The 12574-nt window shown below is 40.8% G+C and overlaps 1 protein-coding gene across 1 annotated transcript in view; it reads right to left on the bottom strand.

Annotated features, from left to right (window-relative positions):
• Positions 1–433: 433 nt before the first annotated feature.
• The window catches only part of PPP1R1C (protein phosphatase 1 regulatory inhibitor subunit 1C), a 46082-nt gene continuing 33941 nt past the window's right edge, over positions 434–12574 (bottom strand). Inside the window, exon 5 of the mRNA XM_082763620.1 lies at positions 434–1186. Coding sequence (XP_082619746.1) covers positions 1098–1186 — 89 coding nt within the window. The 3' untranslated portion in view covers positions 434–1097. The remainder of the gene's footprint in view (positions 1187–12574) is intronic.

The following is a 12574-nucleotide window of genomic DNA, read 5'->3' on the forward strand; positions in this document are numbered from 1 at the left end:
TCTGCAGAACATGGTGACAAAGAGGACAGATACAGAGGCATAGATGGAGGGCAAAAAGATGGCTCCCAAATACAAAGAAACACTTGTTAACAGACCCTGTTCTCAGCATGTCTTCATGAAAGAGCTCAGATTGCAAGTGAAATCATCAGGCAAGACAGAGACAGAAAGCTGTGTGTTTTTTCTTTTTTTTTTCTATCTCAGCCCTTTAAGAAAGGCTGAAAGCAGTGGAATGTTAAACCAAGGGTAAGACTCTGTAGCAAACTTAGTTAATACAAAAGCACAGTTAACTGGTTTAAAAAACAGCTATTGATAAAAAGGAAATGATCTGTCAAGTGTGACTTGAAGAAACATGGCTTTTCTTTTCCACTTTATTTCATTTTATGTTTTCTCTTGAGCTCAGTTGGAGCCGTAGAGTTTGCATGGTCTGTGATGAAAATGCTGGTGTGAACCACAAACCCAAACTACCGGGCCTCAGACACACTACATGGCACTCAGACTGCCATTGCAGTCATAGTGCCATTGCAGTCATAGTGACAGACTTCATTGGTCTGGAGAGGCGACTCCTCTTGTGTTTTTTTTTTTTTGGTTTTTTTTTTTTTTTTTTTTTTTTTTTCTGCCTATGTTACTGCAGCTAACTCTGATGTTACTAGCAAAAGCTGTCTTTAACTGAAGGGGTCATTCTATATGACATTTCTCTGCAGGGTAGACAAACCCACTGTACAACACACAGTCTTGTCTAAATGAATGTATTATTTATTTTGTAGCTTTTAAATGGGTTTTATTTACAACAAGTCTTAGAACAAAGCTCACACGCAGAAGTTAAGCTCTGGCAATACTGCCATCAGATCCCTACCACGTTTGCAAATGACATTTCTATGTCATAGAAAATGAAAGAAGAGTGACTTTAAAACAACCGTTTTATCTCCAGGTATAAGGCTCACAAAACGAATTTGCAAGTGGCTGTAAAGCCCAGTCAAGGCGTGCTCCCCAGCGCACCCTGCTCTGCGGGAACACAAGCGGTGGAAAACTGTGGGACGCACACGGGGTATCGCAGCTCTGTCATCATGGTACCCGGCCCCCAGGCACCCTTGTGCAGGTTAGTGGTCCCATTCCTCTTCTCTTTCACTGATTCCCTCTTCCTCTTCTGGAAATGCTGAATCACTCTGACTCTTCAGATGCTTTATCCCTGAAAATACAAAAGTCGTAGTTAAAAGTTGTGGTAGCTCATGTTGGACATTTGTTTTCCTGAAGGAAGAAACAAAGAAATAAATAAACTAATAGAAATATTTTTAGTGCTTATACTGATCCCCTTTTCCTGCAAACATCAAAATTCAGACAGTACTGTAATGTATTTCCAACAGAAATATTCTCTTCCTTGAATATAAGATCTTTGGAAATTTATCATGCTTTGTTGGAAAGACCACTAACAGACACCTTGTAGAACAGAACAGTATTTGCTTCTTTTCTTTTCTTTTCTTTTCTTTTCTTTTCTTTTCTTTTCTTTTCTTTTCTTTTCTTTTCTTTTCTTTTCTTTTCTTTTTTCTTTTCTCTTCTCCTCTTCTCTCCTCTTCTCTTCTCTTCTCTTCTCTTCTCTTCTCTTCTCTTCTCTTCTCTTCTCTTCTCTTCTCTTCTCTTCTCTTCTCTTCTCTTCTCTTCTCTTCTCTCTTCTCTTCTCTTCTTTGTGATCCTTGAAGAGATTACTATTGCCAATCTCAAGTGACTTTTGAATTTTAAAGGCTCACAGAATAGGTGTGGGAATTATTCTACCAGAATTTCAATCTGAGTCTTTCCCTGAGATTGATCTGCTGAAAGTCCTTGCTCACAGAGAACCAGGGCCTCATGGCCACAGCTTCCTACATGCAGCAGAATTCTCCAAGGTGCTTCCCCACGATCTATAGACAAGAACTGTCCTGATGCAAAGTGAGCACCAAACCTGACAAAGATTCTCTGGAGCTCATGTGGTGACAAACTTGAATCATTTCTCACACCAAGAATGGAGATCAGGACATAAATGAACATTATCCATTGATTCTCACACAGCAGGAGTTTGAAAACTTCCAGAAGTAAAAAAATACATACATACATATATATATATATATATATATATATATATTTATTTTTTTTTTCATAATTCCTATCTCCATTTCATTCTCAGGTAGCTAGAGGCTTAGATGAAATTTTGTGATGTTGAAATGGATGTTCTGAGAGGAGATGTCCTGGCCAGGCACTGTGGCCTGGCCCGGCCTGCTTGCTGCGGCCTGCTTGCTGTGGCCTGCTTGCTGTGGCCTTCCCATGGCGCAGCCCAGCCAGCACACAGCAGGCAGCAGGAACTGTATTTGTTTTTTTTTTTTTAGACTGGATATCAGGAAAAGGTTCTTCACTGAGACAGTGGTGGGGCACTGGCACATGCTCCCCAAGGAAGTGGTCACAGCACAGAGCCTGATGGAGTTCAACAAGTGTGTGTAAAACTCTCTCCACTGCAAACTGGCAGTGTTCTTTGCACTGGCTAGCACATGTAGAAAACCTTGTAATGCCGTAATTCACAAGCCACAAAACGTTGCAGTGGAGGCTGCCAGAATTAATTGACCCTGAAGTGAAATAAGACAGCTACACAGTGCAGGAAGTTAGCATGAAGTGACACACAGGAAGTGAAACTCCTATGAGTATCATGGGAACATATGCAGTGGGTGGATTCATAAGGACATGTGAACTGAAGAAGATGGTGGCATTTCTGGAAACTTGTACTTCGTGCACAAAGTGCTAGACTTCAGCAGTACCAAAATAGTCAACAGTAATAAAAATATTTAGTTAAGTGGTAGCAATCATACGTTTAGATTAAAAATCACGTGCAGTCATACAACGCTGCAGTGAAGCGTAGTGGCTGCCAAGGCCGGTCAGAAGGCCCTGGCGCTGCCCTCGCCCAGGAGCACACTGCGGCACTCACCCCCACGGCCTGCTCGGTGGACAGATTTCGGGAGGAGAGGCCTTTGCAGGGGCTCTCAGGTGTCACACCAGCAAGGTTATTTAAGCTGTGTGACCTGCTCTTTGCCAACACGGGGAAAATGATAAACAAGTAACAATGTGGTGCTCTATCCACAGATATTCTCTTGACCTCTGAATTCCACACAGGAATGGATGAAAGGGGTATCTCATTATATTTGGAGGTTTGGGTTTGAAAAAAGTTGTGAAGTCCCTGCTGCTGGTTGTTTTTTTGTTGGCATTCTCAAAAAAATGTAAACAAAAAATACACAAAATTACTCTCTGGACTAGTTCCCTAGTTTTTGACTGAAACAGTTGTAGTGGGAACAAAACTTTTAGTCAGAGATTCATGATTTCATCAAAACATGAGTCTGATTAAGTTTTCTGGAGCTGTTGCTGTCAAAACACGAAAACAGTTTTTGTTTCACTGCAGATCATTCATAAGTCTGCTCCCCATTTCTGGTTGTCAGAACCAAAAGCTTCCCTTATGCATCAGTTCCTTTGTTGAGAAGTTGCATCCTAGCCACTTTAGTTAGGTGCAGATGGATAATCTAATAACCCCACTGTCCCAGCAATTCTAGAGGCAAATTTAGAAAAAAAAAAAAAAAAAAAAAAAAAAAAAGCATTCTTACGGCAGAACCCAGATTACCTCTTAAAAGGTAAGAAAAATTGGTGGTTTATGTCCAAGGGTCATGGCCCCAGCCACGTAATAGGCTGGAGGTTCCTGCACGTCACTACTTACATCTACATCACTCCAAAATATGGGATACTTTTTCACAAATTCATCGCTCTGAAAATTTTCAACTTCAGTTATTCCAGTTTAATCAAGTTACAAGTAGCTGGAAACAGCTACTTATCTTATAGAAGGTCTTATAGAAGGGCAGTGCGGCTTGCTCCATATCCAGCAGGAGCCTGTCTTGTTCCATGCTGGGCCCTGGTTTCTCTGGGTTCCTCTTTCTAGATCACACAGACAGCACTTGGTTCCCTGGGAAACAGTTGTTCAGTTGTTGAAATGGATCTTCTGAGAGAAGATGTCCTGGCTGGACGCTGCAGCCTGGCCCGGCCTGCTTGCTGTAGCCTGCACCCTGTGTCCTCCATGGCCCTTATTCCAGGCAGTGGGTAACCCTGAGCCTGTGGGCAGTCTGCCCACCTGAAGCGTTGCCTCCTTGCTCCGTCTGGTGGTCTCTTGCTGCCCTGTCCCCAGCCTGGGTGCTCTGCCCTGCTCTCCCATGGTGTGTGGGGGTGCTTCACAGGGTCTGAGCCATCCTGCTGGCTGGTCCCTGGCCCCGCTCTGGTTGGGGCTCTGCTCTCCACCTGGGAGGTCTGAGAGCAAAACCCTTCCATCACCAAGGCTGCTCACCTCTTGTGGGGCTTTACCTTCTCACTGCACGCTCACCATGACTTTGCACCCACAGGTTGCTCAAAATCACCCTATTCTGCCTTAAGGTGAAGCCTGGCTTTTGATTTTTTTCCTCTACCCCCTCCACCCCCAGTCTTTTATGCTTCTGAAGCCATCAGGACAAGAATTGTTTTTCCTCAAAGGGTTCATATTTCACTGCAGGTAATTTAATCCAATTAATGCTGATGAAGAAACCCTTAATGCCAAGGCATATTCAGCAGATGCACACTAATACACTTTGAACTGGTAATTCTTTTTAGATGAAGTCACTGCCTCAAAGCATATTTGTAGATTGCTTATAAATTATGAGTGCAAATGGTACAACTTCCTGGCATCTTTGCAGTCACATAATAACATCTATGCTGTTTAATCAACAGCTTGATTTTTGCTTCTATCCATTTGACCAAAGCACCAGATTAGAAGGCTAAGCAGTGTCACAAGATATGAAATAACCAAGTGTTTCTGAATTAATATCTAAAAAAAAAAAATTAAGGTAGTTCCCTATCTCAAGTAATTAAGGCAGTTCCCTATCCTATTTAACACTCCTTCCTTCACCCTGCTTCACTGCCCAAGGAACAGTGTTGACATTTACCAAACTTCAGATTGAAGTCTGCTTGGCAGTTTGAATTCCCTGAAGTTTGAAGGGTTATTTACTTTTATGATTTGGAACTGATCCTCTTCCTATCAAAAATAGATTTCCAGATTTTCAAAAAGCAGTGATAGATGAAGCTGAGCTGCAGACAAAGCAGACATTTTCAGAGTTTCAGAACTTAAATTGCCTTGAAATTATCGAGCAAACAAACATGGCCAAGGAAGATCATAGCCAAGTAAAAATGTCTATTTTATGCCAGTCCTAAATGAAATATGTTCTGGTTCCCCCAGAAAGCATAAGAATATCAAAACATAAATCTTGTATCCAAGCCACCAAATTGGAAAAATAAATGTTCTTTTATGTAACATTGTGTTTTGAATTTATCAATAAGTCAAAAATGTTTTTACATCTCTAAAACTCCTTTGTCATCTTTTTTGTTTTCAACTGAAACAGATTTTTGAATTATATATATCATATATATCATATATTATTACTATATATTATTAATATATTAATATGTTATGTTAATATACTATATATTATAATATAATATTATATATATTATATTATAGATATATACATTGCATATTACATATTATGCATTAGATATTACATAACATACATATATAATATATAATATATTGTATATTATATATATATATTTATGTATATAGTATATATAATATAATATAATATAATATAATATAATATAATATAATATAATATATAACATATGTAATATGTTATATATATATAATGTATAATATATCATTTATATATATATATGTAAAAGAATAACAGAAAAGCACATCTTTGTCTTATTCAGGGAAATTGTAAGCTGGATGCAGTGGGAGGCAGACATGAAGAGCCCAGGAGAGCTAGCTAGTCTTCAAGGGCAGCCCCCTCCAAGCACAGACATGGTCTGTACTGATAAGAAAAATGAGCAGCAGTACCAGAATACCACCTTGGCTAAGCAGGGACCCCAACAGTGAGCTCCAAGGCCAAACAGATGATACATACAGCAGAGTATATTGTAGATGCAAGTGAAGACTAGCTAAAAATGAGGAACATGTGGAACATGGTGAAAAAATGCAGGCCTGTACTACAGGGATGGTGTTAGGAAAGCTAATGGTCAGCTTGAGTTGGAACTAGCAAAGGGTATCATGGGCCAAACTCTAAAATACTTCACTATGAAATCACCTTGAAGGACTATGGAAGGTATGTGTACTTGCAGGCTGTGGTTAAGCAAGGTTTCATGGTAATGTAAAAAACAAATCACTTGATCCTTGATAACCAACATGTAAAGGTCTGCCTTTACTCGGTGAGCAGTGAGACAGCCTGAACACAGACAGGTCATCTGGCATTACACAGAGCTTGGTCCCAATGCTCCAGATGTCAATGGGACTTCTCCTTCCTGTTTTCAAAGAAAGAGAAAACAGCTTTTGTGCTTGATCTTCCTCTTTTTTTTTTTTTCTTTTTTTTTTTTTTTTTTTTTTTTTTTTTTACTGTAACATTGATAACATAAATTTCTTTAAAAAATACTGATAGCTAAATGAAAACAAATGATCTGAAGTATTGGCAAATCTGATAGGTTTATGTAGGTCACACCTGGAGTAGATTAGATCATCAGTGTATCCAGCAGGTCAGCATGGCCTCATAAATATTTGTGAACGACCTTTCTGACACAAAGCAACAAGGATTGCCTAAGTAACTCTTCTCTTAGCTCCAGATATACAAAATGTAGTCCTCATGGTGAGCTTTTTAAAAGACAAAATTGGGGGTTATGCCGCTTTCTTCCTAGTCAAAAGACCCAGTGTTATACTACCACAGTAACAACTGTATGAGAGCAGCAAATTCATGTTGCAAAGATCTGGCTGCTTTCCATTTTATTCTCTCACACAGCACTTTCCAGTTTTCACTCCCAGAAGCTCCTTGAAGCAGCTCTGGCTCCGTAACACCAGCGTGGAGGAGCTGCTTCAGCACAGAAATGCTTTTGTTAATCCTCCGTGGGCTGGCCGGAACATTCACCGGAGACAGAGGTCAGCTTAGCTGTGACCAGGGGACAGCACCTCTCACTTACGGTAGCCAACAGAGTAAACAGAAAGGCTTTCGTTGCTCCAGGCAACTTCTGCTGGTATGCAAACATATCCTTTTGCTGGTTTCCTTTCTAGGCCTTTGTCTGCAGAAGTCAGCCAGTATTAAGGGTCCAAATGAAAAGCAGAAGCCCCTGCCACCAGCTATGTGAATGTTTCGGCTTGTAACAACCTCAGCCCATCCTTAATTTACCATTTGGAAAGCCAGAAAACATTTCTCAGCTGATTCTGTGGAGGATGGCTCTAGGTCAAATACCTCAACGACAGCTTGAGGTGAAAAACGTGGCTAGATGGCTTCCACATGTGTGACGAAGTCCTGCAAGGCTCTTCTGCAGGGCTCTGCTGCTCTGGCCTGCGTGAGCTGCCGGAGCCTGCAGCTGGGAGCGTCACGTTTCTTCAGCTGACATTTTTTCATCCATTTTTTTCATCATTCAGAGAGAAGCTTAGAGCTGCGTGCTTAAATTCAACACCATGGCAGGGACAGACGAGGCAGTATTCCTCTTCTGAAGGGCCTGCAGCCAAGGTGCCTTGTAGGCCTCACAGAGGGCCTGCTGCCTGGCTCCAAGCTTTGAGCAATGAGAACAAAGTGTAGTGCTTTTACCTATGTCCTGCTCACAGCAGCTTGCAGTGGTATAAAGAAAAAGTGGTATGAAGAGGTGGTATAAACTCCATTTAGTAGAGCAGGGAAATGATCTTAAACAGCAAAACAACCTCTCACTGGTGGTGCACTGGTACCACTGTAACATTAAGAACCACCATTTCTTTAGTGGAAATAAATATTTGTCTCAGCTTATGTTGTTTATGGGTCTCTGGAAGCCAAGGATTATTTATTTATTTATTTAATCATAGGGACATTTATAGATGTAAACTTGAACGATGTGAATAAGATTCTCATCCTGATCAGCTCTGTTTGTACCTCCTTGGCAGACCTTGGCACAGTAATGCAGCCCCGGTGTACACCCCATTGGGCAGCTAAAGTTTACACAGAAAATTTATCTGCAAAATTTAACAAACATGTAGGAAGATACTATGTCCTAAATGTGCGTAGAATTCTGTTAACTATAGCAGGGAAACTTCATATGTTGTGTACAAGGAATGAAGGGACATAAGTACATCTGCAATATTAAGTATGACTGCAGGTTAAGGAGACATGAGACCTGAGACCACATCCAGATTCAGTGCACCAGGTGCTCACCAGCTGTGACTGGCTTCTCATACAAGGACAAGTGGTTAAATTTAGGCCCAATCACAGGTTAGACACATACAGGATCAGGTTTCTCCAAGAGCTTAATTATCGCCCCTTTTGCTAGAGCGTATCATTGGGAATACTCATCCTAAGTTACAGGGGCCAGTGCTATCCTAATCTCACAAGTTTTGGCCTTGGTACACGCCAAACGTTTTTACTTAATGCAGATTTTTTGGTAACCTTTGGAGTCTTTTGTTTTAAGTGCAAAGACATGTGATGCTCCTCTATAATGATAAACTTTGTAAAAAGTTAACATCGTCAAAAACATCCTTGCTTTCTCTCTTCCACTGGCACCACATGGACTGTCCCTGTGGGATGTCCAAGGGCACTCCGAATTTAGAATTGCACGCAGATGCCCACCAACCTTCGGCTACTGCTGGTGAGTCCTTACACCATCAACAGAGAGAAACTCCCCCAGTCTGATTCTCCACATGGCAGCCTGTAACAAGCCCAGGGTAACTACATGCCTTAGTTAAGCAGAATGGATTCAGGCCAAAGCATTTATAAAAATGACAGCAGCAGACTTCAAAGCTGAATGTTTGCACTTGCTTGGAGCTTTACAATTGTTGTTTGCTTGCAATTAGAAAAAAAAATCTGAAATTTCTAAATTTCCTTTATGAGTAATTTCCTTTATGATATTAGCAGTGCCAAAACATTTAACTTTGCCTGATTTTTTATAAAAAAATCTAGGCATGCTATAGGAAAATTAATCTTTGATTTGAGATGAAAACACAAGGAAAATTCATTTAAACACTCTGAGATTTGTGCATTTAAAACCTTACTGAAAATGCTTTATGAAGCATTTTGATCTCCACAGCTCCACGAGACATTTCTGAGCAGCTGCATTTCAGTTCTCTTTAGGCATTCTTATCTGACATCAGCGTTAACAGACAGAATTATCCAGCTGCTCTCGTTTTCCTAGACAATTGTACTGTGGTTTTGATTTTTTATATTTGGGCTGACATTGGGGATATTTCTGAGGTCAAGAAACCTAAACAAAAGAAAAAGAAAAGAAAAGAAAAGAAAAGAAAAGAAAAGAAAAGAAAAGAAAAGAAAAGAAAAGAAAAGAAAAGAAAAGAAAAGAAAAGAAAAGAAAAGAAAAGAAAAGAAAAGAAAAGGAAAAGAAAAAGAAAAAAGAAAGAAGGGAAGGGAAGGGAAGGGAAGGGAAGGGAAGGGAAGGGAAGGGAAGGGAAGGGAAGGGAAGGGAAGGGAAGGGAAGGGAAGGGAAGGGAAGGGAAGGGAAGGGAAGGGAAGACTGCCACTGTCCCGAGGGGAGAGGATCCCTGGCAGAGACAGTGAGGCTGCAGTGCTCAGAAATAGGAGACAGAGCCCAAGACAGGATGAATGAAGTTCTGCTTGTAAGGGTTGAGCAGCTTCTGCTGCTTCACAGCTTCCTCTATTTCACCCCAAGCACTGGCAGGAGACCCTAGGCATTCTGCTTGGTTTATCTTTGGGATCTGTATTTCCTATTTTTGTCATTATTTTTGTGAACATTATTTCTTTCCATGGTCTGGGTCAGATAGAGCACAAGATTTGTTAGTGGCAGATCTGAATCTTGCTGAATACTTTGTGCAGCCTGAGATTGTTAGAGCACAGATAAAAAGCTTTGCAGTGAGTTGTGCTTTGTAAAACAACAACAGGAGCAAAATCTCTGCTGGTCAGCCAGAAATCCATCTCTGTTCTTCGTTGTCATACTTCCATGGGGTGTGTGGCTTTCACTTTTAATTAATCCAGTCTGTTTGGTTTCTGTCAGAAGTCTATAAGCTTCTCTGTTAATTTGCTGATGAATCCCCCACTGAGTTGTAATTACAGTCTTCATTGTGATCCTTTTTACGATGACAAAGGAGGTAGGATTTTGGCATCTGCATAACCTAACATCAGTAATACTGTAAATGCTGGAATGAGCTACCCCGTTCTTTTAAGTATTTTATAAACACCTTCAACATTACAAAAACATTGTGATGATTAAGCAAGTGATTGATAAGTCAGTGTTTACATTGAATTACCCCCATCACAGTTACTTCATGGGTGGCATATGAATAGCAGGCAATTACCATTTTACATTACCACTACAGTAGCTGCAGTTCCTACATCCAAACAGGAATCTGCTGGAAAGGATGAACCTGTGCAGTTTTCACCACCTCATTATCTGTGAGCTGCTGCAATCACCTCAAATAGTTGGGATCCATTTTGGAAGACTGAAACTGAACATGGTTTGAACCCTTCCCCTAGCCCTCTGCAGCAGGCATTTCATACTAACCAAAGCAAAGCCTATGCAGCGAGTTACTAACAAGTCAGCTTAGCTGCCTAGGCGCACCAGAACTCTTCCAGAAAATCAGAGCCAATCCCTTTTCTGGTTTTATTAACAACCCTGGTGCTAGAGAGGTGTTTCTCACATTAAGAGCTAACTTATTTGGGGCTTGCAGCCTGCACTAATTCTAATTTTTGATTCTGAGACATTTTCCCCTAAGACACAGTACTGACCGAGCAAACTGACTTAGAGAGCACTCTTGCAGGAGTATGGAACATACTGACACACAAAAAGATGTCATCCATCAGAACAAAAGGTGAAATTCTGGTATGTGCAGCTGCAGGATGAAGTTTTTATCATGGTTGTCATTAACATTTTATGAATTACTTATGTTTCAGAAATGGTAAGAAAAACAGCTATTGAGCAGCTGAATAGGTGAGGCTGAAGGGTACCCCCGGTGTTGTCTAATCTAACCAGGGCCAGCTGGAACAGATCGCCCATGACTGTGTCCACTCCTGTTTTGAGTATCTTCAGAGAAAGAGACTGCACAAGCTTTCTAGGCAACCCGTTCCACTGTTTGACCACTCTCACAGTGAAAACAAAATTTTCTTAAGTTGAATTACATGCATTTCAGTTTGTGCCCTTTGACTCTTGTCCTCACATAACATACAAGCTCCTCATTTTCCAGCACAGAAATGTCAACAAGGGAACTGTGCTTACTATACATTACTATTTCATAAGACATAACTGCACTTAAACATAAAATTACAACTCTAGTCTGGAAAGTAACTGTGTAGAAGTGGGAGGTGGATAAATATCCCTAATTTTCACTACTGTTCCCAGTGTTCAGATAGGTTTTTTTAAAGAATCCATGCTCCTAACTCATAAATAACTGCTGTCCCGTCTTACAGGCTGCAGCTAAAAAATGCATTGGAGAGTGTTGTTTTCTCTCATCATTTCTACCTACTTAAATTCCTGATCCTCGCTGCTGCAGCCAGCAGGAAGAGGACAAGGAGGGCACCTCTTGGTCCTCAGTGAGGACTGGGCTGCGCTCACTCACTCTTGCTGGTCAGCTGCCAAGCGGGAAGTGGGGCTTCTGCTCTCCAGCATTCAGGAAAATGAAGAGACCCTTTCCCACACAGCATTGAATCTGAAACAGCTGGTGGAAAACGGTTCTCCGAAACAGAGACAGGCAAAACAATCAAGTACCTACAGCTTATGGACAACCAGTGTGCCTTTCTGTTCGGAAATATGCCAAGTCAGCACAACCGAAGTCCTAGCATAGACCACAGTGGGGGGCTGGAAAAATGTCTCTGTACTGACCTTTGGGGAGAGGAGAAAGAAGATGAAACAGTGAAAGTTTTCTTTTGACACCTTTAGTCATATTCTAAATTTGATACTTTTTCACTTTAACTCACTAAGCCTACTGACAACTGAAAGCTTACCAAATTCTTGTAAATTTGTTTTTTTGGATTGCTGGCAAATTCAAAACAAATATTAAGAAATCATCTATTCAACACGGAATGCTGTCACCGCAAGTGATTTGCATTACCATCGATACAACTGGTCTTACTTTGTAGTTGCCATGGGCAGCAAAACATCAGGGGCAAAATCTTTAGTGGCTCCTTATTGTGCGAGTGACTTGTGAGAAACCTACATCTCCTGGTTTGCCTAATGCATCAAAATACCCCAGAGCCAACATCTAATACAACCAGAATGTAATTACATCTTGGAAGCACGCTATCTGGCACTCAAATTAATAGTCAGAGGCTGAAAATGAGTGTTGCTCTCAATTTTTCTTGAAAGTGCAAACAATAATCTAGGTGACAGAATATCAGTTTACTCAGTTTCATTGTGGAAAATACGGACAAAGTACAGAAAAGTTAAGCACATCTCTAAAGGCTTAGACACATTAATTTCTGAGCCATAGATTCTGTAAAAATGACGTTTAACACTCTTCTTGCTTTTGATCTTGCCAAGAGAGAGCTTGAAGCAAAGGTCAAGCTCTGAGCAC

This window comes from Aythya marila, assembly GCF_965140915.1.
Source record: "Aythya marila genome assembly, chromosome: 6".
Taxonomy (NCBI): domain Eukaryota; kingdom Metazoa; phylum Chordata; class Aves; order Anseriformes; family Anatidae; genus Aythya; species Aythya marila.